Raw genomic sequence first — 27661 nt, 5'->3', positions numbered from 1 at the left:
CTCACCACAGAGTGATTGAATTCTGTATCCTCTGAATAATGTCATGCCCTCTACATTTACTATGCTTTCACTGATATTAGGATTAAGCCATGTTTCAGTAAATAGAAGCTATTAGTTAGCAATATCAAAAAAAAAAAAAAAGAAAAAAAAAAAGAAACAATCGAATAAGTCTCTCACACACATATACACACACATATACACACACACATACACACACACACACACACACACACACACACACACACACACACACACACACACACACACACACACACACACACACACAGAGAGAGAGAGAGAGATAGAGAGAGAGAGAGAGAAGTAGGTTACGATTAAGAATATTACAACATTGTCACATAAAAGTATCCAAATAACAAATGCTGATGATATCTGGTAATAAAGTCATTAAATCAGAATAACAGTACTACACAAAAGAACAGTTTCACAGACTGCCCATTCAGGAGCAAGTCTAAATACTCAAAGAATATTCAAAATACAATAATAGAAGTAGTATAACATGCTTCTCATGGGTACCACTAGCTACGATTTTAGACTTTGTACTTTGAAGTGGTCTAGGCCTTCTGAAATAGTTTGATGAAGATTTCTAGTCAGAACTCTGGTATTAATGACAAGATGAAATATAGTGCAGATCTGGCTCACTAGTGCAGAGGGGTAAAACCTTTACTTTGTTCCAGATTACCCATACTGGGCTAGCATCATGGGTGCTGGAAGGACCAGACGTCAGAGGATCAAGTGAGTGGCTGAGCCCAGATTGCCCATCCTGAGGAGAGGGAGGCTGATTAGCCTAACCGTAATAGCAGCATTAAGAGTCAGATGAAGTTTGCACTACAAGCACTCAGGAGGTTGCCTGTGCTTGGATGCATGCATACACTTCCTGTAGGCAGCAACTGCGGACCTCAGAAGTCTGTCATGGGGTAGAAAGGAGTTAGGGTACACTCCGCCAGCAGCAGCAGAAGAATGCTACTTCAACATCCTTACTCTCCAAGCTGGCCCTAGACATGGGTTGGATTGGGCCCAGGAGAGGCTAACGTAGGTCAGTTAGACCCAATGAAGAAGGGTTGGTGGTAGCTGATTGTCAGCTGTAAGGAGGCAGAGCAGTTAGAAAAGAACAAAATGAATGAACCTATACAACACCTTCCTTCCCTCTCAGTGGATTTAGATTATAGAAAGTAAGAATAGCTTAGTATGTTGCAACATTCTGATTGTATTCAACTAAAAAAGAAGTTGTTTTCAATGGCCTTTCTTATATCTTATGGAAATAGAGAAAATGATTTAAAAATAGAGCCTTACTTATTAAATAATGCAGATATACTGTGGTTATATGATTTTAACTATAGTCTTGAGACTTCACATTAAAAGAAAGTGGTGGTTATTTGACTTCTAATTTTGAGACTTAACATAGAAATGAAATAGAAAGTACTGTAAAATGAAAAGGAGTATTGGACTAGGTAGAGCTTAGGCAGGGAGAATTAAGATGGTATGCACAAACAGAGGAAGATTTTATGTCTTATAATACACTTATGAGAGATGGGGAACTCTGTCTTTATGACTGATTCTTGAGATTATTCAGGGATCTGGTGGTACTGCTGTTGATTGTATATCAATTAAAGAGAAGTGGTCCATGAAGGATAACTGATGAGGTGCTGGAATGTTACATGCAAGGTAGGTTATCAGAGACGTGAAAGGATCTTCAACATTCAAGGACATTTTAGGACAACTGGAATTTCTAGTAGATAGATTTTAAAGAACTCTTGGTTTTGAAATATAATGCATACTTATTAGACAGATGAGATGAACAGAAAAGAAGGATGGCAAATAGTGAATGGCATGCTTATGGAAAGAAGCCATTTTTAAATGTAGTAAACAGAAAGTGAGGACATGGTATTTGAGTTTAGAAGTATGTAGTCAAGGGGATGAATGAAGAAGGTAGTCAGAAAAGAAGAAAATTGTCTGGAAAGTCTGAGGACAGGAAAAGGAAAAAGTGAAGAAGTGACAGGAAGAGGTAGTAGAAACTGTGGAAGATTATCTGGAAAAAATATAAGGTGAAGAGTAATAAAGTAGTACAACAGTGCTGAAGAAGATACACTAGAAAAGAAATCAGATTAAAAGAGTTAAATCTTTATTGCAAAGTGTCAGGTCGGGTACTGCTTCTGGGATGAGACACTCCTGTATAAATTTTATAAAATGAGTGATAAAATTCAAAAGAAAATATTGTTATAATTTGCAAGTGAATGTTGAATAGTGGAAATGTGAACAAAAATGATGTAATCAACTATGTTTCATTTATCTGGAAGAAAGGTAAAAAGAGTTGTATTAAGAATTCGATATCACTGGCACTGATCAGCATAGATTATAAGATACATCTGAAGATAATTTAATTAAGAGCAAGTAACATTTTTGCCTGTATTATAGAGGATAAGATATAAGGTATGTGTAAACAAAAATGGCATTAGGTATACACTATTACTAAATGAAGTGGTATCAACAGGGCCAGAATGATTAATATCATGTGACATAGTAAACACCTATAAGATGTGAATCAGAATTTGACGTGACAGCTAAGTTCAAGCTATGTTTTGCTGAAAAAAATCAGGTTTTACAAGAGTACGTATAGAGCAGCGAAAGTTATTCCATCAATGACCAGAGGGGCTGGAAGGACAATGCATACTGGGAGTGCAGTGCGATAGGACTATCCACTAAGTTGTATATTATTCAGATTAACAAAGAATGAGGTGATATGTAGAGTTGTAGAAGACATGCTGCAATTTACACATAAAAGGGATGGTGACAGGAGATTTGTTAAGAGATTATGATACTAAGTTCTATGAATTTTACAGGTGAATGAATGGATAGACTGAAGTATATTAATGGGGATAGTTAATAAATAATGATGTAATATAGGTTTAGAAGTAAAGAAAAAAGTTTGGTGGATTAATCAAGGGATGTCTTAACAAAAATAAATGTTGATGTAGTGGGGATGAGTTCTGGAAACAAAAGTAGAAACAAAAGAATGATGATGATGGAGTATAGATAAACAGACAATACACGGAATCTATTCAATATATTTTATGTATGTGTTTATTTACTGAATTCTAGTCTTTTGGGTGTTGCATGGTTTTGTCTTACTAGAAAATATGAAGAACAAAATGCCATTTTTATTGTTTCTGTTTTGTGTAATTCACATATGAATCTGATTAAGTTCGGCATAACTTAGAGTAAGAGAGAAAAAGGAACTTTAGGGATTATAATTCCTGCTGCATTACACACTTTCTGTCATTTATTTTGTATAGTATCACAGGTACATAAGGAAGGGAAAATTTGTTGGGGCACTTATTGAATATAAAATACATAAGTGTATGAAAAAATCTATGGAGTTGGAAAGATAAAAGAATACTTGCTAGTATATTTGATTAAATGTAATAAGGAAATTGAGAATTTGATTGAATTTAAGTGCACAGAATGAAATGTGTGATGTTATAATGAATCAGTAGTATGTAGTATCTGGGCAGAATATTTTTGGACCAGAATTTGTAACTATAAATAAAAAAAATACAGGAAGGGTACAATGAAGTAGTCCGCTGTAATTTTTGTGTGGCACCTATAAAAAGCTGTTTATAAAAAAGTGACAAATGTCAATACATGGAATAAAACAGAGGAGACTTCAGAATGTGCACACACAAACATTCACATATATTTTAAAATATGTAGATATTATTGTAAAAATGTAAACATGTATTTAATATCTTGCATCTGTAAAATGTTATTAGTTTCAGGTTGTTAACATGGAAATACCTTGGTTAGATTAAGAGGTTTTACACTTATATATATCTTCTGAAGCATAGAAACGTTTTGCAACAAAACAAATAGTAGAAACTGATAAAATAATTTTTATTTGTTTGTGGCTAATGTAGAACAGGAAATATTAAGTAATATAGAAATAACCAATGACTGGGTGTGGTATATTGAAGATTTACCCACGGTTGGTATGCTTTAATCACAAGGTCAAAGCCTAAGTGATTAAACAAAGGCAACCATGGGTAAATCTTCAATATATCACACCCAGGAGTTGGTTATTACTATTATACAATGGCATTATTTAAGAAAAAAATTACTTACTTTTCTTAACTAATGACTTTGTATAACAGCTCGGTGGTGTTCTTCCACTTTCCTTAGGTTTCCTGCTGCTTTTTTTGATGTACTGCACATGCGTCTGGGACTTGCAGTCTCATGCTTACGTAATACATCAGTGCTTTGGAAAGGAAGCAATGGAGAAGATCTCCATAGCATCTTTATTTATTTATTTAATTATTTAAAAAAAACTTTGAAATCTGGACAGTTCAGAGGTACAAGACAGGGCAGAAATGCAAGGGAACTCAGTTAACTTTCTTTAGTTTTGCTTAATGTACCTTATTTTCATTGTGTTTCTGCCCTGTCTCTCTTGTACCTCTGAACTGTCTGGATTTCAAATTTTGTACTTCTTGAACCGGCAAACTGTAGCATATATTAGTAGAAGAAACTCTGGGTGACCAGACTTTTGTCCTGTTCTTATATGCTGGACTTTACTATAGGTACTCTGGTTGGACTGACCAATCAGCATGCACGTTTTTGAATGTTAATGGACAGTAATTGTATAATAACAGTCATTGTATAATAAGATTTGTGACTCCAGTAACAGAACAGAGAAGTACACAAGAATATTATTAGAAGTGATTGGGAGAAAAGTGACTGATGATCTTTTGACTGCCTGCTCAGAGGTGATCTCTGCCTGACGTACAAGGCCATGTCCAATCAGGATCTGATGGACATGCTCCACCTCAAAAAATCCAAATCCATCAGGACCACGAGAGCTAAAGACTTAAACCTCGGCACAAGTATGAATAGGACATGCTGGAGGGATAGATTCATAACCCAGAGGCTTCCCATGCTTTGGAACAGGATCCCAGTTCATATTAGGCAGAGCCCCTCACTGACTCTCTTCAAGAGAAATCTTGATGAGTGGATGGGAGATTGTAAGTTTACCCCAGGGGTCACATCTGTATCACTGCTAGACAGGGGCACAGTAAACTAATTCTATTATATAAGGGGACCTTCACTGTGTCACTACTAGACAGAGGCACAGTATTCTAGATTTATTCTGTACATTTTTGTACCACTTCATGGGGTGGCAAAAGCCACATCACTATGGCTAGGCAGCCTCGTACTATACTATGAAACTATGAAACTTTGAATGGTTATACTATCAGTTACACATTTTCTTAAAAGTGTATTTTGAAAGTATGCATTGGTTTATTTTAATAATGGTACTATTACTCTTTTCAGTAAGTGCTGTAGTTCTATGACACCTCCGTTTAACATCTCATCCATAACATGGTACCTCTGGAGTGCAGCACCCCTCTACTGGAAAAATTACTCAAACCACCTGATACTGGGATAGAACCCACAACCTTATAAACTTCCTGGCTTCAACAGAAAGTTTGTTGCCTGTGAGCCAATGATACTGATGTATAGTAGATACTTGCTCACAAGCTTGAGTTTGATTCTGCATCCATCATGTTGTATCGATGCTGAAGAGGGATAAAGCCATGAGTGCAGATCAGGTGACTTGAGATTGATTAGCTGTCCAGACACTGAAGGGGTTAATTGAAGAAGGTGAGAATGAATGGTTGATATTGGATCACTTGTCTTGGGGTGAGAGAAGCAGCGTGACCTCCTACATGGCAAGTACCCAAAAGAGCTGAGTAATTTGATATGTAAAAGTATGATGTATGTTCATCCAGCATGCTGCCTGTGCGCCATAATAACCTATTTTTAACCAGTGCATGAAAACATGGTTGAGTCACAGAAGTATCTTGTGGGACTTCTGCACATCAGACTGCCAGCAAGAATCAGGTAGAGCTCAGGAGCAACAGTCATTCACTCCCTGTGGCTATTTGGATAATGCCCCACAGTTCAGCTTTCACCAAACTGTCAGCTGTGCAGCTATGAGTCTTCCACAAGGGAAATGTCCTTTGTAAATAGGGAATCCTCCCCATAAGTGAAAAGGTACAGCAGCTTTTTTTCTATGCAGAAAATAATTATTAAAATAAAAGTAATTATTGTCAGATCTGAAAGATTAAACTGATGGCTGTAGGCACTAGGGTTGGGAGGAACATACTTTTCAACTGTCCAGGGTTTTGTAGAATACCCAGATTCTTACCTGTTTTGGTCAATCCTTTGTAAGATTTGTGGCTTTCTAACAAGCCATTGAAATCAGCATTCATTAAATAATGACAGACAATTGGGTTTCAAACTTTATATGCTTCATAAGATACATACAAGTGTAAAACATCTTAATCTAACAACTTTCCAAGTGTAAAAGAAAAGTTTTTAAAATATGTCCCTGATTTTGAACCTTTGTGCATGATTCTAGCTGTAAAACATTGAGAGGTATGGGATGTACAGCTAAAAAGTCTCTTTTCCATAATTTGAGAATACTAACTTTAAAAAAATTGTTTGCTCTTTAGCCTTCACTGCTTTTGTCATGTGAATTTGAAGTAACTTCAGGCAGCTGTCTTTCATGTGTGTGATCTGAAAAAGACATGTATGGTTTTTAAGATCACTGAATTTTCTAGTGAGGAGTACTGGGTTTTATAAAAAGTCTTCTGTAAATTGCTGCTTTATAAAATGTAGTTGACTTCTTTGTCTATGTTAGTTTATTGGTATATATTTATAGGTTCATAAGTGTATACTAGGCTTGCGACCACTAGGGCCATTATGATCCTAGCTGTGTAACCCAAATGTGACCCACAAATCTGATTTATATAGGGGTGATTTAATGACTGCCTCTGTCCATCACAGACATAGGCACTAGACAAGGGGTAAATTTCTGATTACTCATCCGTTGGTCCAGGTTGCACTTAAATAGGGATAGGGAGGAACCCTGCTTCACATGGATGGGGAACCTATTCCAGAGAATAGGAATTCTCTGGCAAACAGATCTGTCAAACTTGTCCTATTTGTGTTGCAAGCAAAGTTTAGGTCTTTTGATCTAATAGTTCTGCGGTGGTACAGCGGTAGCATTGTTACCTCACAACAAGAGGTTCTCCTGTTCAATTCATGGCTGGAGTGCCTTCTGTGTGGACACTGCATGTCCTCCCCTCGGTCGAGTGGCCTTCGAAAAACATGCGTGAATGAGCATGCCTTCGCTGAAGGTTGGTCGTCAGACTGGCAACTCGGCACCATAAAAATCGACTGCCAATCATTAGCAGACCAGAGTTCTGCTGTGGTGACCCCTAACCAGGAAAAGCCGAAAAGACAAATAAGACAAACGACGATCTAATAGTTCTGATGCTGTTTGTTTTTTAGATGTGCAAAAGGTTAATCAAAACAGGGTCCAGGGATACCTTGTATGGCATATAAGATGTCTGTATGATACTGACTAAAGAGACAGGTCTTTGAGGCAGTCAACATATGACATTTTGTTTACTCCCTATATTCTTTTTTTAAGGAACCTTTGTGGACATTCCGGTTACTGCATGCGTCTGGTCAGGTACATACCGAAAAGTGTATTATACTCTATGATGGGTCTGATGTAGGTGGAGTACAATGGTATGATGACCTCTCTGGACCTAGATGATATGCCTTTGCTTATAAATTGAGCACCACAGAAGTGTTTTCTTATTATCTTGGACACATGCTGATCGAAGGCTAAGTTACTATTTACATGAGTTCCCAGATCCGTGACTAATGAATCAACTTTTATTGATGACATAGTTACCTGGGGTGGCCAACTTCCCATAAAATCTTGATACTGAATTTTAAGACTTTGCATTGGCACCAAGAGTTTGTCTGTGTTGGACCTTCCTGAAGGGTGTTCTCACCTTGAGGTGATTCAGTAACTGCTTCCAGTTTGCAATCATCTGCAAATTTGGTTAGCCAGAGGCCTTTGACTCTGGCTTTGTAATAAGAGAAGTAGTTGCCAAAGGGGAGTGGGCCTAACACAGAACTAATATAACAGCTAATAGGACAATTGTCAGAATCCATCTTGGCTTTTGGCCATTTAGTTGAACCGTGCTTTCCTGTGAAATGTGGATGGATGCAAAGTAAGATTTCTCTAAACTTCATCTTTTGAGAGGGGGCAAACCTGGAGTTGTTTATATGGAGAGCAGGGGATGCAGGGACTGTGGGAAACTTTGCAACCCATTAAAAATCACTTTTCAAGTTTCGTAGCAAGTGCAGTTTCATTCAATGGAAGATGCATATACACACCTTACCTTTGGTTAGGCACTCTAAATCATATTTTAGAAAAAAATTACTTGTATCCATACGGTTGCAGTGAGACTAACTATCTAACAGTATGTACATAAATAAGTAATAAATAAGATTCTGCCAAGTCTGGAATGTATCCAACAAATAATTTAAACTGGTCCTGATAGTGATATCTGGAATGTATCCCAACAAACAAATAAAACTGGTTCTGATAGTGACGTCTGTGGTATGTCACAAGTGGTCTTCATATAATGGCTGCTGCATCATTTAGTGACATTTTGAAATCTTTTTTAACCGAACCTGTACATTGTCATTGGCTCTGTTCTTTCTTCTGCCACTGTTATTTTGACAGGGACAGAAATACTTTACAGTTCTCTTAAACTTAACAAGTGATGAGGCCTTATAGAACTCTTTCTTGGTCTTACACAGTGCAGGTACAAGTTATATGTGTTACTGTGGCCACCCAATCAGTTAATCCTGTTAAACTGATATGACCCCCCCCCCCCCCCTCGGTAGAAAGATTTATTAAGCCTTTTTAAGGGTGAAAGTGTCTGTAGTTGTCTGCGTATTGTTATTTATAGTAAATGTTTAAATAAACTTATTTACCACTGATAGAGATTCTGGAAAAGTAAACAGAAAGATGGCAACAAACTGAAGAACTCTGAAAACAATGTTCAATGACTAAAGTGATAAGGGCTTGAGCTGACCACATTTCTAACTGTTTATGCAGCAGAACACCCATTCTCAGGCTTTACTTAGTATCAAATCTTTTTAAGTGATTAAATTACATTTTAAATTTGTGATTCTATTATTTTTTTTAAAGATTCATTGTCTAGTTTAAAAATGATTATGAAATCTAAAATAAGCACAGATCCACATGAAAGCAAAGATGTAAAGCCGAAATGGGCTATTATAGTGGGTGTTTATGAGCACATATGCACACAAATGCGTATGCACGTGCATACACTCACACTCTGTTTTTGCCGGTACCCATTACATCCCACAGTTTTGCATATGATCCTGTGACTGTAACTGAAAGTGAATGAGAAAATGAGAATACTTAAAATTTCTTTAAGTAAGTATTGTTGTAATGAGAGTGTTGTGGGCCTAAGTTTAAGTCCTGCATGTTTGGCTCTTAAGAAAACCATGTAACCAGTCTATACTAACAGGATGGCTCTGAGAACAGATCGTCTTATACTATGGATGTATTTATCAGTTCATACTTTCAGTGCTTTATTTAGTACACTGTCTTTTAAAGACATATACTCCAAACTGCAATAAGTTAACACCCAGGTGGCTATATGTTGAGTTCCAGGAAAAATAGGACAAAAACAAATTCTTTCAGTGTATATTGAAGTAATGCATCCTTTTATTTTAATGTAGTAATTACTGATTCTGCTGTTGTAACATTTGGGAGCAACATTAAATCAGTGGATTTCATATACAAATATCTATCTATACATATGTATATATATATATATATATATATATATATATATATATATATATATATATATATATATATATATATAATATGTATGTATAGACACACTATTGCTGAATACATATACATGTGTATATGTAAATGCACACACGCATAAACATAGTTAATCACACACACACACACACACACACACACACACACACACACACTTGAACATACTCAGGATTGGAAGAGTATCCATTCATTGTTAGTGAAGTTTTTTCTGCTGTGTCTAGGATAGCGAGAATGAAGTTACCTGAATGCAGTCTACATTGCAGTCATGCATTTTATTCACAAAAGATAAAGCAAGCAGACTTGTTATTCATTCCATACAAAGTTATATTTTCAGTGAATAGCTTTAAAAGCCATATACTTTGGTGTACTTTTAGAGTTGCTGCATGCATTTGTGTTCATGAAGGGGAAGAACAGTAACTGTGATAGCGAGGCTGTTTGCACCAGAGTAGTAACACAAGCACAGCTTCTTTCTGCCATCTCTGAAGGGGCACATCTGGAAGTGTAAAGTCTTCAGTAAACAACAGAACTGAGCAGCACGAAGCAGAATTCATTCTGCAGATGTGAACAATGACAAAGATCGTACTGAATAAGTTGGCATTGCTTTAAAATTTATAGGTCTAACTTTATGTCGTGCTGGAGTTTAGCTGAAGAATAAATAGTTAATGAAAGTTCTCAAGAACTTTTTCCTATGACTTACTTTTAATGATATGATGGACCAGCCCTGTCTGTACAAAGGCTGGAAATGTTTTCAGAGCTTGCTTAACAGTCTAAGCTAGGATTCCAAAGGAAGCAGCGGGCCTCCTGCCTTAGCACAGGAAGCAATCTGAGAGCAGGCCTTAAATGCCAAATTCCAAGTGAAGTTTAGCTAACCACTGACAGCTTTGTAAACAAAGCAGGGAACAAAAAAAAGAAAAAAGCAAGAGCTCCTTTCGCTTTTCTACTAGTCATATTGGGACTTTGGGCTTGCCACAGGAGTTCTGTGGTACCAGTAGCATGAAGATTTAAACTGTGATTCATAAGCTCTTTGTGAATTTTGATAGCGAGATTTGCAAAGACTGCTTCTAAGGAAAACTTTCATGGACTGACCAGCACAAGGAAAAGGTATGGTTTATGTTCATATTTGGATTTGGGAATGCCTTTAGTACAGCTTCATGTTCTGATACATGTGGGTGGTCCAAATACTGCAGTAACTTTTACATAATATGCCTTTTATCCCACAGCGGGGTGTTAGTCAACATTAACTAGTTTTTGTCTAAATACCTATGAGTCTGTATGTGGAAATGCAGATGATATGTAGTTAAACAATAAACATCTGAGGTGATTCTGAAGTTAAGGTATAGAACTTTAGAAGTGGCCATTTTGATGTAAATTATTTAGGATGAAATTTATGTTGTTACCTTATATTATTGTATAAGCAAGTAGAGACAGGATGTGTTTGATTGGTATTTTATAAAAAAAAGTTCACAAAAACAGCTCCGCCACCATGAGTCAGTGGGTGTCTGTTTGAAAAGCACAAATTTTGAACATATCTTCGTATGCAGTTGTTGTCACTCTTTCTGAGTATAAAGCTTGACTGAAGAGAAAAGGATTCTTTTCTGCCTCCGACTGCAAATTCGCATTAACTACATTTCCAAGTGTCACTAAATGCTATGCACTTCTAAATGTCATAAAGTCTGCTGCCTTACAACTTCCAGAAACAGATACCCTCATCATGTTTCTCTGCTGCAGACTTGGTAACTGACTGACTCTGCTTTTTGCCGTATTGTTGGAAGTTAAGTGCACCGGGAGGGGTGGAGTAAGACTAGAGCACTGTTAAGCACTTTCCTTTTGTTGGCATCCTTCGCACCCAATTTATTGATTTGAAGTGAAGTAAAGCAATTCATTCTGATTCTTGATATTTGCTTAAGAGAGTTTTCTGCTCCTGAAACTGTCCTCTGCAGTAACTCAAAAATGATCTGATTTTATACCTTGCTCTTTCTTTAGCTTTCTGAAAAATTCTTGACGATTCCTGAAAACTAATCATGGATGATTTTGAACGTCGCAGGGAGTTAAGAAGACAGAAACGTGAAGAGATGCGCATGGAAGTAGAACGGTAAGAAACAAAAGTAATTTGGAAATGTGTTTTTCTGACTCGCTGTATAAACAGTGTGCTACTACTTTTAGTCAAAAGTGGAAATGTTACTGTGCGGAGCAACCTCATTATTCCTGGCTGTACAGTTAAAGCAACAATGGGCGACCTCTTAGAATCAAAGGAAAAAATGCAATGTTTTTGTCAATATACATTTCACATTCTAGCTTATAATAATTTTTGTTTTCTAATTTTGTATTTTCATATTTTATTTCTCCCCTTGGAGGTGAGTAGTTGAGATGTAAACGTGTTTCATTATTTATTTATTTTGTAAAAAGCCCTGCATCTAGCAGATGTATCATTAAGTTATTCTTTTGTGCAAGTTGTGTCGGCATTCTAATTTTGGTGTTTGCAGTATTTTTTATTTCTGGTAGTATTTGCAACAGTTGACATTAAATTTAATTTCTGTAGGCCCATGGGAAATCTAACTGACACTTAAACCTTCTCCTCCTTTGTGCTGCGTTAAACTCTCCCATTTCTTCTCCAAGTTTGAATGTACAGTACTGCCATGTTATTTAGAATGATCACTAGAAGATAAGGGACAAGTCAGAACATTACTTCTTCTAAGATGCTATATGCTGCTTATTTGAAGGGCTGGCAAAGATCAAGTCTTGATAAACAACTACAGGGGACTCATAAAGGCTTTGTTTCATGCTCCAATGAGCATTTCCATAAAGATGTGTACTTTGGTATGTGACTGCATTCAGTCACACAAAGTCTGAATGACAGGTCTGCTAGTATTGCTGGGTTGAATGGTTTCATGCATTTCCCCTTCCTGTTCCTCAGCTCAGTCCCTGAAAGTATAGAATCATGTCAGCCTGTGTTACTGTTTTGTTAGCATTGGCGCTCAGTCCGTACACATCTCCATTTGTGTAGGTAGTGGAGACATTTGCAAGCTCACTGTTATTTTGTGCTTTAAAAGACAGCAGCAAAGCTTCTTGCACTGTTTAATATCTCTCTCTCTCTCTCTCTCTATATATATATATATATATATATATATATATATATATATATATATATATATATATATATATATGTGTATACATATATATATTTTATATGTATATATATATATATATATATATATATATATATATAGTTTTTTTGATAACAGCAAAGTATTGTTTATCCATGGTACATTCATAGTAAGTGTCCTGGTCTTGTTTGCACCTTTTAATGATGTGTTCTATAATAAAGAAGTTCAGAAATCAAGAAATGCAGTTTTGTGGTGGTTCTGAAACAGCACTTCAGCATCTCTGCATTTATTCTACTGCATTTTACTTTCCATTGCTTATTTAACATGTAGGTTGTGTGTCATGGTTATTCCAACTTCCACACACAGTGTATAACTTGATTTTTTGTATATGGACTAAGCAGACATTAAAGCTATCCAATTCTGTTTTTACAGTTAATGAATTGTTTCACAACTTCTGCATAAACTGTTCTCTGTTTTGTAGGGTTGGACTAATACTAAACTGTACAGCTTTCCTTTATAGAAGGTAACTTTTATTGCTGTATTTTTTCTTCCCATCATTAATTTTGTTGATATAATTGTTGGAGGAGCTGGCATTCCTTGGTTGTTGTGGTTTAACTCAGTAAATGTGCTAGTACTAGGAAAACAGAGTTAGACTGAATAGCCAATTGATTTAGCAAACAATTTTGCCTGTTCAATTAGGTGTTAATAACCCTTCAACAGTGTACATTCTTCATTCCCTAGCTAGAATGCTTAGTGCCCTTCCTATCACTTGTGTAAGTGTCTGCTTAGCTTTGAACCTGGAACCACTCCATAAAGGTTATGTCAAGCATATATTGCCCAATACTTAAAACAATATATCTAAGATGGTAGTTAAGGCCAAGTCTATCTTTCCTGTATGCTTATCGAGCAGGAAGTTGCGGACTGTTACGTCTGTAATGTAGCTGACATTCTGCATTACTAAGTTCACTTACAGTGTTCTTCTGTTGTGAAATGGTACTAGATGCAATGACCAAGTACAACCTAGTGACAAAGAACACAGCTTTGTTTTGTCATAATTAATGGTCAGGTGCAGGAATCAGACTGAAATCATACAAATGTCACAACTTCAAAGCCTGGAAGAGCGTAGTTGAGCTTTGTTGCTTATTCAGTGGTAAAGCTTAAAATATTTCAGTAATATGTATTTACTGTATCTAAATGTAAGTTGTGCCACTGTGTCAATGGAGAACAATTTCATTTAATGGCAGATTCCAAATTAGAAGTTCCAACCGCAGAAGATATTTGCTCCTTTTCTGAGAGTTGCTTCTTCTTAAATGTATGTATCTGTTATTGCTTCTAGAATAATAAGGACTAAGCTTTTCAACCCCTGATCAAATGTAAACTGGATGAGGTTTAAACTTGTCAAGTACACTTCTGGCAGGTATAATTTGTTGATTACTGTTTTCCATTGAGAATTACTGAAAGTATGATTTCTGTCTGTATGCTGGCCATGGCAGTTTATGGGCTTGTCACTTTTCTCCACAGACCATGGAGTTACTGTATATAACTAAAAGAGTATAAGGGATCTTTCCCCTACAAAAATGTTTTCTTTTTGTCCATCCATTTCAAACTTTGACTGTATTTTTAACCTGATTGAAACTTTGATCAAATCTGGCTTTTTGAGATGAGCCTTTTCACATCAGTGGGCAAAATTTGGACAATGCGTCAGACACTAACAAAGTTTTGGCTGGGTTGACACTTGAATTGCAAGAGTTAAATTTGAGGCAATCTCAGCCAAATGACATTTGCCATTTATTTTGTGAGTGTGTCCCAGGTTTTACCATAGCTAAGGAGACAGACCATCCAAAAGTCAGATGTCAGCATGTCAGACATCTGACAACTGTTCCACTGTTTTTTGGGTAGAAAGGGTACATGATACCTGGATGACAGAGGCCCAGATGAGAGTTGAACAGGTGCCAGTCACATGGATGCCTAAACGAGTTTCAGCCAGTTTGACTGTAAGAATGTCCTGCAGCAGTGATCCTACTATGTGGATATGCATAGATATAGTGAGCACCCTTTTTCAGTTCTACTTTCCTGTAATCTGTCAGAGTAATTCATGTTTTGTTGTTTCTCTGTATTCTTTTTTAAAAACCTCTGAACTTTTTTGAGCTTTGTTAGATGACTTCCACATGGGCTGCAGAATGCAGCATTATATTTATTTATCAGCCTAATCAATGATGTTTGTAGAAGGGTGATGAGTTTGGTTGATCTACTGGATAAATCTTTGAGTATCAGGTGTGCTATGGCATAAAGTTTTGTATGCACTTTACAATCACACATTGACTAGTGCTTAAGTTATTATCCATCATTTTTTTTCATTGTGTTCTTTTATTACTATCTCCCCTTTAATGTTATGGTCAGTGTGTACATAGTTCCCCCCAAATCTGTGAAATTATATATTTAGTGGAATTAAACACATGTTTCAGCACCAATTTTTGTTCATCTTGCCCTGCAGTACTTTAGCTGTAAATAGTTTTAAGTCCCAAGATTCATAAGTGCAAGCTCTGGAAAAGTGAGATGGAGTATGTTAAAAATGGGGACTTACATATGCTAAATGTGTCTCAGAGTATTCCCTTTTGCCTGAGGTATGGCAATCTTTTTTTAAACACATTTATTGAATTATCACTCATGACATAAGTAAACTTACATTTACATAAAAGTAATCAAACCATTTTAACAAGTTTACATTTACAAACATTTTGCATCACATATATTATCTATCATATAATCTAAGCAATGAAACTCAAAAGTTTCAATTCCTGCCTTCTCTTAAACATCATCCTTCCTGCAAAACATTTTTATGCATGTGTTGTTCCTACATATTCCATTATTTTCTTTGTAATTTACTCCTATCCTTTTCTAAAGGTCTCACTTCCTGCTCTTTTATCACTACTTCAAGTATTGTCGGTTTACATTTTGATTTCTATTTTTTGTAATTGCTTTTTTTGGCAGCACCAGAATTAAACTTAACAAAGCTTTACTCTGTCTAAACAATTCAGATCCTGTATCCCAGCTCAGAAAAATCATTTCTTTATTTAAACCAATTTGCTCACCCAATATTTCTGACAGATTACTCTGTGGGGAATTCTTAGTCTGCCAACTCATTGCACTCCCATAACCTATGTTCCCATTTAAGCCTTTCTTTTCCATCACACCTCTCACATTTACCATCTACCTGAAGAAAAATTCTTTGGAGTCTTCTTTGAGTATAAAAGTATCTGTGCAAACACTTCAAGACAAAAATGCTAAATCTTCTAGATGTTGTTACGTATTTGGGAGCTATACATGTCCTCCTATTGTTTCTTTGTAAATTGCATATCTAATCTCTCTTCCCAATCTTTTCTAAGTTACCTCTTCAGATTGATCCCTATAGTTATAGTGCAATGTTTTATATGCACTACTAATTATTGAATTGTACCAGCTACATCTGTTCCAGATTCACTTAAAAGCTCCACCAGTGCAGGTGTTTTGTTTAGGATACCCCTATCCCTTTCTATTTGTCTGTACCCTGATATGAATCCCTGATAGGGAAGGCAATCACTAACCTGCCATCCAAATGTCTTCTTGGTCTCTTGCAGTTCTATTACCTTTCTTTCTCTAATTATTTGTTCTCAATTCCTTGGTTCATTTGCCATCTTCCTTCATTAAATTGCAGACCCCGCCTCTGTTCTTTTTACCTCTAATTGCTGTCAGCAGAATCTCTGTATGGCAGTCCTAAAGTTAATATAAGTAGAGGAGGTAGGCTCCCACACTGGCAGATGCAGGAGATTTGTTTCCCTGCATTAATTAATTTTAAAGGAGAACAGCAACTGTTGATATTTGCAGTTATGCTTTAGTAGTTTTTGTTTCAAAAGTCCGGGACTGTCAATTACCGGTCTTGGAGTTACAGTAAGGAGATATTATTGCATGCTTTTGAGGTAATCATATTTTTAGTTTCCAGTCATTACTGTATTATGGGTCTATATTATATCATCGAATGCTTAAAAAAGCGAACGCTGATTGATCGACCTAATTTAAGCGAAAGCTTACAATCACGAACTGTCAGATCAGCGATTTTTTTCCCAGGGGAAAAAAATCGCTGATCCAAATCACATGCACACAACACAAGCACACCAAACAAACAGAAATCCACACACATACACCTAAAATCTGATACGTAACCCTACACTAAACTATGCACACACCACTAACTACCCACTTACCTTAACCCAAACCCTAACCCTAAGGTCCATCACTATCGCACACTCACCTCACCTGCTCCCTAACCCTAACTCACTTAAATCCACCCTAACCCTCATGTCCACTCAATTGCACACACACCTAACCCGAGCCCTAACCCTAACTCATCTAAATCACCCTAACACTCACATCCACACAATCACACACTTACCTGAATCTGACCGGTAACTTTCCACCATAACACTGAAAATACAGAAGCAACAGAAACGGACAACCAAATTCTTTCCCTAGGAAAAAATTTGAGTTTCTGCTGCTTCAATATTTTGCAGTTTCGCGAAAATAAGTTTGATCAGTCAGCATTCGCTTTTTTAAGTGTTCGAGGATATAATTTAGACCCTATATTACTACAATGAAAGTTCTGTCCCTGTAGAAGCATTAATTGATGCAGCTGTAAGCCCTGGGGAAAACTACCAGAAAATGCAGTAGGAATGAATCCTGATATTCTTTTGCTCAATCTCCCACTCATGTAGTTTTTCAAGCACAGAGCTATGAAATTATTAAAGTTTTCTTAAATGACTTGGACTGTCAAATCTGTTATATAATTTATACCATGTGTGTTGTCAATTCATCATCACGTACTGTTATTAAATGAAATTTAAGTGCGAATTATCTATCCTTGACAAATTGTTCTGAGTTTAGTGTAAGGTTACCCGAATGCTGTTTATGCTCATGTTACTATACAGTCCATAATTTTGCAGGGAGTACGTGTAAGGCTGATTGATCAGTTGCTGTTTTTATAGTCAGATTTAATACCTGCTTTATATATGGGGGGGGGGGTCAGCTTAGTCTTTCACCAAACTTCTGGAATGTGTCTCATTAAGTGTTTATTACTGAGAGTATTGGATGGTTTCAATAGATTATTCAGTATGTTGTGGAAGAAAATGGCTGGAAATACTGCCTGATCCCAAAGAGTTCACATCTGACTTTATCTGTTGTAGTGGTTATTATTTTCTCTTTTGATGCTTGGAGTACCTCATTCCTAATACATTCACAAGATTTATAAAACTGGCACAGAACATGTCTTCCAGTTATCTGCAATCCACTGAGGTTGAAATTTAGTAAGTAATAACACTCAATAGCCCAGGCATTATGAAGAGATTATGGACTATTCAAATGTGTTCTGAACCCCAACAACACATGCCAAGGCCCTGAAAGATCCATTATTTCCTTAGAACACCCACCATATTGTTTTTTGAAAATAGCATCTGTATTTTTTTTTATTTTCTGTGCTTCTGTTCTCTTTCCTTTCCTTTTATTTTTTAATTTTGTATGTTACAGAAAAAACAAAGAATTGTTCTTTTTCCTTCAGATAAATAAGAAAAAGATCATGATTAGTCACATTTTTCAGATTTGGCAGAATAAATGAGTGCATTTTACTTCTATGACAAAAATAATCCAGCACACTTTACCCACTTTCTAGGGGTATCTGGCTGAAATGGGATATAAACACTACACCTTGTGTAAGTTCTGTTTCATTTGTATGGTAAAAACTGAAACCACCTCATTTTATCTAACTGGAATTGTTTTAAATTGAATGTAAACGTTTCTTTCTGATTTGCTGCCTTTTGTCTTCATAGTTAACACTGTGCTTTTAATTTACTGTGCAAATACAAAGCAGAGTATTTAGCAACTCCACTGTAAGGCTTGTGTTTGTGAAATTGAAACCTTTTCTTCGTCTCCTATTACTGAGAAATTTTACACACTTTCCTTTAATTGTCACTGTCAATATCCACCTCTAGCTCTGGAGGTTTCATCTGGGTCAGGAGCATCAGGGAATAGATATTTTACGGGTCTGATTCTTGGTTATGTTCCTTCATTTGTTACATTAGTAACAAATCTCAATATTTTATTGGTAATGTAAAATGCAAGGGTTGATTAAATGTCTGCTGTCCTTTACAGTCTGCAGTTATTCATTGGTGTGTGTGTGTGTGTGTGTGTGTGTGTGTGTGTGTGTGTGTGTGTGTGTGTGTGTGTGTGTGTGTGTGTGTATACACATATATATGCTGTGTAATATGCTGTCAGCCATTGCTCTTAGCAGGCATTTTACTTTAACATTTTAATTGCATGTTATACAGAAAAAAAAACATACAGATGAGTTTAGATGATTACCTCAAGCACATTTATAAAACATTCACTTTCAAATCTCAGAAAAAGCTGCTTTTGCATTTTGTTTCTCTGAAATTGCAAAATGAATGTGCAGTGATTTTTTGTAAACATTTTGGTTCAAAACAAGATATACTTTTATCAAACTGTCTTTTGCATCTGAAGTAAACATGCAGAAAGAGTGGAATACAAAGACAAACAAAAAGAAAAAAATTGAAATGGATTTCTTGTACCATTTTTATTTATATTTTATAAGCTGTGGATCTTGTGATACCTATATTTATATAGCCATTTATTTATGTAGTTATTTATTTATTCCAGTTTGATTACCGGGGAAGTCCACTGGGTCAACATGGCCCATTTTCAGTGGAGGCCCAGGGAGAAAAGCTCCGAAAATGCATAAAAAATATATTACATACAGGATTTCAACACAATTAACATTTTAGAAAGCATTAAACAGTTTACAGAATACGATTTCAAGGAATAAAAGACAGTATGAGAGTACAATCCATACTGAAATTGATTAAAATTTTGTTTTTTGCATTAAGTTATGCTTATTACATTTGCATAGTAAAGCAGTAATTTTTGAGATTCCTAAACTGAGAGTTAAGGTTGTATTGAAATTGCCTGTAGTGAAGAGATTCAGGGATGGAGAAATAGTGGTGGTGCTTTGAGTGAAAGTATTAGAGATAGAAATGAGTGCTCAATATTTACAATATTTACATGTTTTGCTGAGCAAGTATATTTCTAGGAGTAGAAGGATTGTCTAGTATTTATCAAGTTTTGTTGAGCAAGTATAGCTGTAGAAGTAGAAGGATTAGGTAGTATTTACCAGTTTTGGTGAGCAAATCTAGCTCTAGGGGTAGAAGTAGTTAAGTAGAGGGATAAAGCTGCAGGAGATTGCAGGGAGAGATAGATATAGTTGTAGGAATATGTCTGTAGGAGGAAGATAGGGCAAATGTATCAAAATGAGGAGACTCATACTAGAAGTGATCCAAGATTAAGTAGGAAGGAGGCAGGGGCATTTCCATTTAGTAGACAGGTGTATGAAAAGTAGGGCCTTGAATTTTTTTGGTGCTTGGGGTGGTTCTTAGTGGGGAAGGGAGGGAGTTCCATTTTTTGCCAAGGGCATAGGAGAGGAGCAGCTGGCCGGCAGGATGTTTAGGTTTGTGGATAGAAATTAAGTTCTGATGTTCAGATCTAAGGGCTCTGTTGGGAATATAAGGTGGAAAGATATTAGTTAGAGCAGGGCATTTAGTAGGATAAAATATGAGTGAGTGTGCTATGGAGAGTTCTAGGTAATCTAGGTGGTTTGGTAGTTCTAGCTAGTTCAGGGATTGTAGGATGAGGCAGTGATGAGTGGAGTTTTTGGATCTGGAGGCAAATGTAGAGATTTTATTGTAACAGCTTTCTAGTTTAGAGGTGGTAGAGGAAGACAGGTTGGTTAGGAGAGGTGCACCATATAATAAGGAAGGAAGGAGAAAAGTAGAGGCCAGTGCGAGCCTAGTTGCTTTTGAGAGAAAGTGGTTGTTCTCTATACAGCATACCTAGCTTTTGGTGTTTTTTTTTTTTATGTTTTGTTGTACATGTATATCGAACTTTAGTTGTTCATCAACAATTACGCCGAGAAGTTTAGCGGAAAGGATGACTTCTATAGATGTGTTTGTTTGGCTGAGGATTTTGAAGTCGCTTTTATTGAAGAATAGTTCTTAGAGGGTGAGAATAGAAGAATTTTGGATTTGCTAGCATTAAGAGAGACGTGGTTTTGGTGCATCCAGTTTTCTGTTTTTAACAAGGCAGTTTGGGTTTTAGACAGCAGCTCAGGGAGGTTTGAGGCAGAGCAGACTATGGTAGAGTTATCCGCGTATTGAATGATTTTGGTGTCAGGAATAGCTGTGTGGAAGTTATTGATGAAGATGTTAAATAGCATAGGACCGAGAATGGATCCCTGTGGGACACCAATGGGGGTAGGTAAGAAGGTGTTTTTCCATTTGACAGCCTGAGATCTGTCTGATAGGTAGCTGGAGAACCAGGAAAGAGTTTTAGGTGAGATGTTAAGGTTAGAGAGATGGTAAAGAAGATGGTTGTGGGAGATAGTGTCAAAAGCCTTGGGCAGATCAAGTAGAACAGTAGAAACTAGCTGCCCTGATTCTCTGGCTTTATTAATAGTATCTAATAAAGAGATTAAGGCCATATTGGTGCTGTGGCCAGGGCGGAAGCCATGCTGTTTAGGTGTGAGAAGGTTATTTTGGGTCAGGAATGGCATAAGTTGGAGGTGGATGCACTTTTCAAGGATTTTAGAGATAGGGGACATAAGGCAATAGGGTGGAAGTTTGAGATGCAGGTATTTTTCCTCCCTTGTGGAGAGGGAGAATGAAGGCTGAGCACCAGAGTTTGGGGACATAGGATTCTTTTATTGATCTGTTTATAATGATACTGATTGGAAGAGCGATCCCATCTGCATCAAGTTTTAGATAGGATGAGGGGATGTTGTCAGGTGCATTAGAGCATGGCTTGAGTTTGGATAGGTGTTTTTTATGAGAGTTGTAGAGACAGGTTTGAGTTCGAATAGAGGAGGATGGTTGCTTGGTGGGATTGGCGGGGGAGGGTGAGGATTAGCTGGGTTATTCTTGGGAAAGGATTTAGTGAGGGTGAAAATGGTTTCAATGAAGAAAGAATTAAATTCAGAGCCTAGTTCAAGGTCAGTTTTGCTAGGGTTGGGGCAGGGATTTGTTTTGAGCCTGGATGGAGAAGTGAGTATAGACTTCCAGAATTGTTTAGGGTTATTATGGTTGTTAGACTGGAGCTTAGTATAGTAGATTTTTTTTGTCTTTGTTGATTAGCTGTTTAGCAAGGTTATGGAGCTGTTTGTATTGAAGTAACGTGTTGAGCAGGTTGTTTTTTTGTTGAAGTTTCGATAGTTTGTCCCTTTGGTGCATAATTTGTTTGGTCTCTTTGGTAAGCCATGGAGCTGTATTATTTTTTGATCCTTTTATTTCTTGGGGGAGCTACGGAGTTTAAAGTATCAAGGAAGACAGTATTGAAATGGTCTATAGCTTTATCAAGGGGTAGGGCGTTCAGCTCATTCAGTTCAGTTCAGTTAGTTCATGACTTGCTTGAGTTTGTCATCCATACTTTTTTGTCAGTGGGACTCTGACCGCTATTGGTCAAAATACTACACAGAGGCATGCAGTAAGATTTGTTGAGGTGTTTTTTATATATTCTAACATTATTTATCAACACTCTACTACTTTCACAATTTTCCATTTAAATTTCTGTCATTGTTACAAGAAAACTTTGGTTGCCTTTTCTTTCTGATGTGGTTTAGTTTCGTAGTTTTAACTGATTTAATCGGTTCAGTAAGAGTTTTTTAGTTTGTGTAAGCAGGATTTTGTTTTACTGAGTTTGAGTTGTTTTTGAACAAGGGGTAATACTTTTCTTTACTGTTATGCAGTTTATAGATTTTTATACTTCCACCTAAGGGATTTTATGTTTGAGGCTACCGGTATATCCACATGTTTTCATTATAAATTTTAATATATTATTTAATTATGGTATCAGAAATTGTATATGGTTCTTAATTTATATGTGTAATTATTGATGCATATTTCAATCACATTGCATTCCACAGATTGTTAAACATTGAACAACTAACACTAAATCTAAGATCAGCCCCTAATCCCCATTGTTCAAAGACAGCAATGTTCATCCTACATCAAAGTAGCATGCAATGCACTCAGGGGTAACAGCACTTGTAGGGCACAAACCAGGATATCTGCGTTTTCATTAGAGTGTGCAGCAACACTGTAAACTCTCCATCTGTGTAATACAGAGCATGCCACAGCAAGGAAGCTATAAGATGTTAAAGGCACATAGCATAGTCACAGTGAGTAGGACACACTTGATGCTTTTTGTGGTGGGGTGCTTTATCAGTGGGGTCCAGTAAAGTAGCACTCTGTGCCGCTTAAGTGAAGTACAGTGCAATAGTGCTGGAGGTAGCATCGAGTCACTGAAGACATTTGCTGTGTGGGTCCCACGGAATACAATGCACTAATGGGGCATACTCTTTGATGAGGTGTGCACAAGTTGGTCACACTAATTGTTATAGCCCAGGGTGGACTATTGTATGCCTGCATAAAGTAATGCAGCGATGCATACCTGCACTGTACAGCTTGTATGAGAAAGTGGTATGCAGTGAGTAGCACTGCAGGTCAGCTAGTATTTACAAATGTGCAGCTCATTTGAGAAATATATATTGTGTTGTGCTCACTATTTATTCCTGCAGAAAGGATCGTCAGCCTCATATGTTTCTCTTTTGTGCTTTAAACACTGTGATTCTAGACTCCAAAGTATAGGCTCCTGGTGAGTGAGAGGTAAATATTTTACTATAATGATCTCTCTCTCCCTCTTTCTCTCTGTGTCTTCTGCTCTTGCATGTCGACACACAAATCACTGGAACCTCTAGATCCCTTACATTTTTAAATCTGATGCAATCTAATTATGTTGAGTGGTTTTAATAACTCTAGCAGTAATAGGATTTTGCAAGGTGTCTCAGATTTCATTTCTTATCCATGTACTATGTCAGTGTAGTTACTTCTAATAAATATCTTTTGAAGGCCAGGTAATTAATTTTCATGGTTTGTAAAACAAAGTAGGCTGTGGAATGAATGATGTCCCGGTATTCTGGAATGCAAAAAATCTTAAAAATCTTAAACTGAACCTTTGTGATCTTGGGATTTTTTTCTGCAGTTGCAAACATTTTATTTTAGATTTAAATTTCTTTCTGTTCAGTTTATAAAGTGTGTGTTTTATGACATTTAACTTTTTCAAGTGGAGACAGTTTTATCTTAACAAATCTGATCTAATAGTTTGTGGTTTTCTTCTAAGGGAAGAAGGTTTAGTCTGCTAACTTGTCCAGAGACCAGCTGTATTTTCTTTAGTAAATGTATTGTCCAGCACTGTGAAAGGTTTTGTGCAACAATAGTATGAATTTTATTGTTCACTGTCATGTTGCAGAAGTATGCCTTCGTTATGTTATCCCTGCCTTTCCTAAACATTAAGGCTTCTAATAAAACAGGACATAAGTTTTCAAAGGTTTATCTGGTGTTCTGAGTATGTTCAGGGACTGTTCCAGAAACAGTATTCTTCATTTAGAATCCGTATGGTTCTTTGAGTTAGTAAACATTTATTATACAATGACAGGTCTTTAACATTCAAAAATATGCATGCTGATTGGTCAGCTCAACCAGTGTGCTTATTGTAAATCGAGCATATATCAACAGAAAAAAGTTTGGTCGTCCGGACTTTCTTTTATTAATATATGCCAAGGCTTTACAATTTTATTGACCTAAGAAGTCAAGAGGTGCATAGGCAGGGCAGAGAAAATACAAGGAAAATCTGGTACGTGATGCAAAAGTAAAGAAACATACCTGATTTTCCTTGTATTTTTGCTGTCTCTCATACTTCTAAACTGTCCAAATTTCACAGTTTCTTTTTTTGTAAAAAAAAACAACAAAAAAGACAGATAACGGAGATCTTTCCATCTCTGTTGCTTGCTTTTCAAAGCACTGATATACTGTATAAGCATGGGAATGTAAATCCTGTACGAATGAGCAGTACATCAACACAGCCGCAGGATACAGAAACAATGCTGAAGAACTCCATGGTGCCATTATAGAAAGACAGTATTTAAGAAAAGTAAGTAAATTTTTTCTTAAATAATGTCATTGTATAATAACAATAACCAACTCCTGGGTGTGATATATTGAAGATTTACCCAGAGTTGCCTTTGTTTAATCACACGAGCTTCGCCTTCATGATTAAATCACACTAGCCGTAGGTAAATCTTCAGTATACCACACCCATTTGTTGGTTATTGCTATGTTTGCCAACAGCTGCCAGTTCAGAAGTATAATCACAGTACATCTTTCTAGGCAGTAGTATAAAGACCTGTCACCAGTTTACTGTAAATCTATCAGTGCAAAGAATTTTTTTCTTTTTCTTGGCTTTGTTATGACTCTGTGTCCTTTATTCCTGTTGTAAACAGAAACAAATATTTCTTATATGGAAATAGTTGAAAAGTACTCGAACACAGTATAGGACTTTATCTTCTGCACCATGCAAAATAGAAATTAGAGATATCAGGATTAAAATGAAAACTGTCTATGACTGAGGATATGATTTCATTTCGTAGTCTTCACTGGCATTGTACAGATAGCCCAAATATGGTGTAGGGTATGGTAGGGACCATCATTTAGCACTAGTTATAAGTAACTGAAGGTCAAGATGTAGCTTGTTAAAAAGAGCTCACTTAATGTGTATATGTGGCATAGGGAATCTTATCATCAGCTAGCATATTTCTCTATCAATTACATCTTCTCTTAAACAAGAAATTACAAGCTGTGGCAATCTTTATCCAGTAATACTTTTATCAAATAAGTAATAACGCCACATCTCATATATGTAAACAGATAATGAAGATAAAAGGCTTATGTCTACTCACAGAGAGATCTTGAAGAACAGAGAGGAAGCATGTGGCGAATTGTTACATTTTATATATATATATATATATATATATATATATATATATATATATATATATATATATATATTTTTTTTTTTTTTAATTATTTTTTTTGTGTGTGCGTGTATCTGTATCTTTGATTCCATGGAGTAGGACTCAGTGCCAGAGATGGATAAAGTCCTGAGTGTGCCCTCCCCTCGATGACCTGTGTTTTATTAGCAGAACACATACCTCTCAAGTGTCCAGATTTTTGCAGAATGTACAGATTTTTGCCTCACATTTTTGGTCTGTTCCTCATAAATTTTTGGTTTTCTGGCAAATTACTGGCAAACCATTGAGTATGGAAGTTAAACAAATAATGACAGGCTTTTGAGTTTCAGATGTCATACCCTTAAGAAAATTCATGCTAATGCAAAACCTGTTAGTCTATCAATTTTATAAAAGCAAACATGTCTCTATTTTTGGGCCTTTGTCCCCCCCATTACGTCTCGCTTTGTCCAGATTTCTTGATCTAAGAGGATGAGAGCTATAAGCAGCAGTGTCCTAGTGGTGCTTTAAAAGAAAACAGGGGAGTGAGCAACCCTTGCTTTCTCACCCATGTTGGGGGGCACGGTGACAGCTTGCCTGGTTTCAGTAGCAACTGAATGCCGCAGTGGTGAACCACCTATCTTGGAGGTGGTTGCCATTTATGGTAGCAATCATATGCCTTCTGCAAGCAGCCATTCGGGAGTTTGAAAGCCACTATTGGGGAAGGACTAGATAGGGGGGAGCTGATCCATAATGCAGATTTGATAGCATCCAATTCTGCTTACTTTTCTCTTGTCCCACTGGAATGAATAAAATGTAGGATTCTTATTTCCAGGGTTCAAATGGACCTTGTAGAGTAGGGATAGATGGTCAAGGGGGTATTATGGTTAAAAAAACACCTCCTTCGTGGTTTTAGTTTGACAATACAAATGTGCCTTTGCTGTCCCACTAGTAAGTGGCCATGTGGCTATGGATTGTGTTTACAAATTAGAAGGGCTTTTGTCTTCACGAGTACTTGAATATGATGTCATCATTATTTCTGGATATATTTTAGACCTGCTCTAGGAGTCTTGTTACTTTATTGCAGGATTTTAGTGCTTTTCCTGAAGCTGCATTAGACTATTTCCTTTGATAATGTTTAATTCAAGTAAATTTTTTTCATTTTTTTATATTCAGGAGCATGCCTCATGTCTGTGTTGTGACTAGGTACAAATACTTCATTGAGGGGGTGGTATGTAAAGAGTTATTATTCACAGTATTGTGTAACATTGATGTTAGAAAGGAAGTAAAGACTGAAAAGAAATGTTTATGATCCCTTTCCAGACTTTTCTGCTTGTTGGATGACTAGTCTTTTGTAGCATGCTTATATGTCTATGACTGGATCTATCCTACATGAAAGAATATCTCTTTTTTTGTTTATTCTGAGCTGTGGATAGACATGATTTGCTCTATATAAAAAGCGATCTTTGTTACAAAGCATTGTAAGCTGTAGACTGTAGCCATACCAAAAATAACCTTGTCAGACTATTTTCAGTGTCCTTAGGTAAGTGGTAAAGGAAATACCTCTTGTACATATACCTACATTTTCTTGTTGCTGTTGCTGCCAAATACTTCCACTACCCCAAATTCTCCATACACTTTCAGGTTCCAAACCACCTATTGTTGAAGAAATTGAAAAATATTTGTTAGTCTTAACATTTTATGACCCACATGGGAATCTCTCTCTCTTAGCTCCTGGGGGCTATCAGAAGGTAAATTAACTATAGGACTAATTTATCACCACAGACTCCAAGAGTAATAAACTCTTTCTTTTGCCTTTACATGGAATTTGTTTTGTGCTTCTGGATAAATTAAACCAAA

At 36.5% G+C, this 27661-nt stretch overlaps 1 protein-coding gene across 9 annotated transcripts in view; it reads left to right on the top strand.

Annotated features, from left to right (window-relative positions):
• CALD1 (caldesmon 1) overlaps window positions 1-27661 on the top strand; it is a 1713117-nt gene that overhangs the window by 849963 nt on the left and 835493 nt on the right. For 7 of the 9 annotated variants that reach the window (XM_044088458.1, XM_044088461.1, XM_044088452.1 and 4 more), the window contains one exon: window positions 11750-11858. In XM_044088458.1, coding sequence (XP_043944393.1) covers window positions 11788-11858 — 71 coding nt within the window. In that variant the 5' untranslated portion in view covers window positions 11750-11787. Of the gene's footprint in view, window positions 1-10505; window positions 10868-11616; window positions 11636-11749; window positions 11859-27661 lie in introns of those variants that run through there. The other 2 variants (XM_044088455.1, XM_044088456.1) reach the window with 2 other exon arrangements.

This window comes from Protopterus annectens, chromosome 11.part0, assembly GCF_019279795.1.
Source record: "Protopterus annectens isolate FY-2018-M chromosome 11.part0, PAN1.0, whole genome shotgun sequence".
NCBI classification, from domain to species: domain Eukaryota; kingdom Metazoa; phylum Chordata; order Ceratodontiformes; family Protopteridae; genus Protopterus; species Protopterus annectens.
The sequence above is the reverse complement of the archived record's forward strand: the minus strand, read 5'-3'. Positions and strand labels throughout refer to the sequence as shown.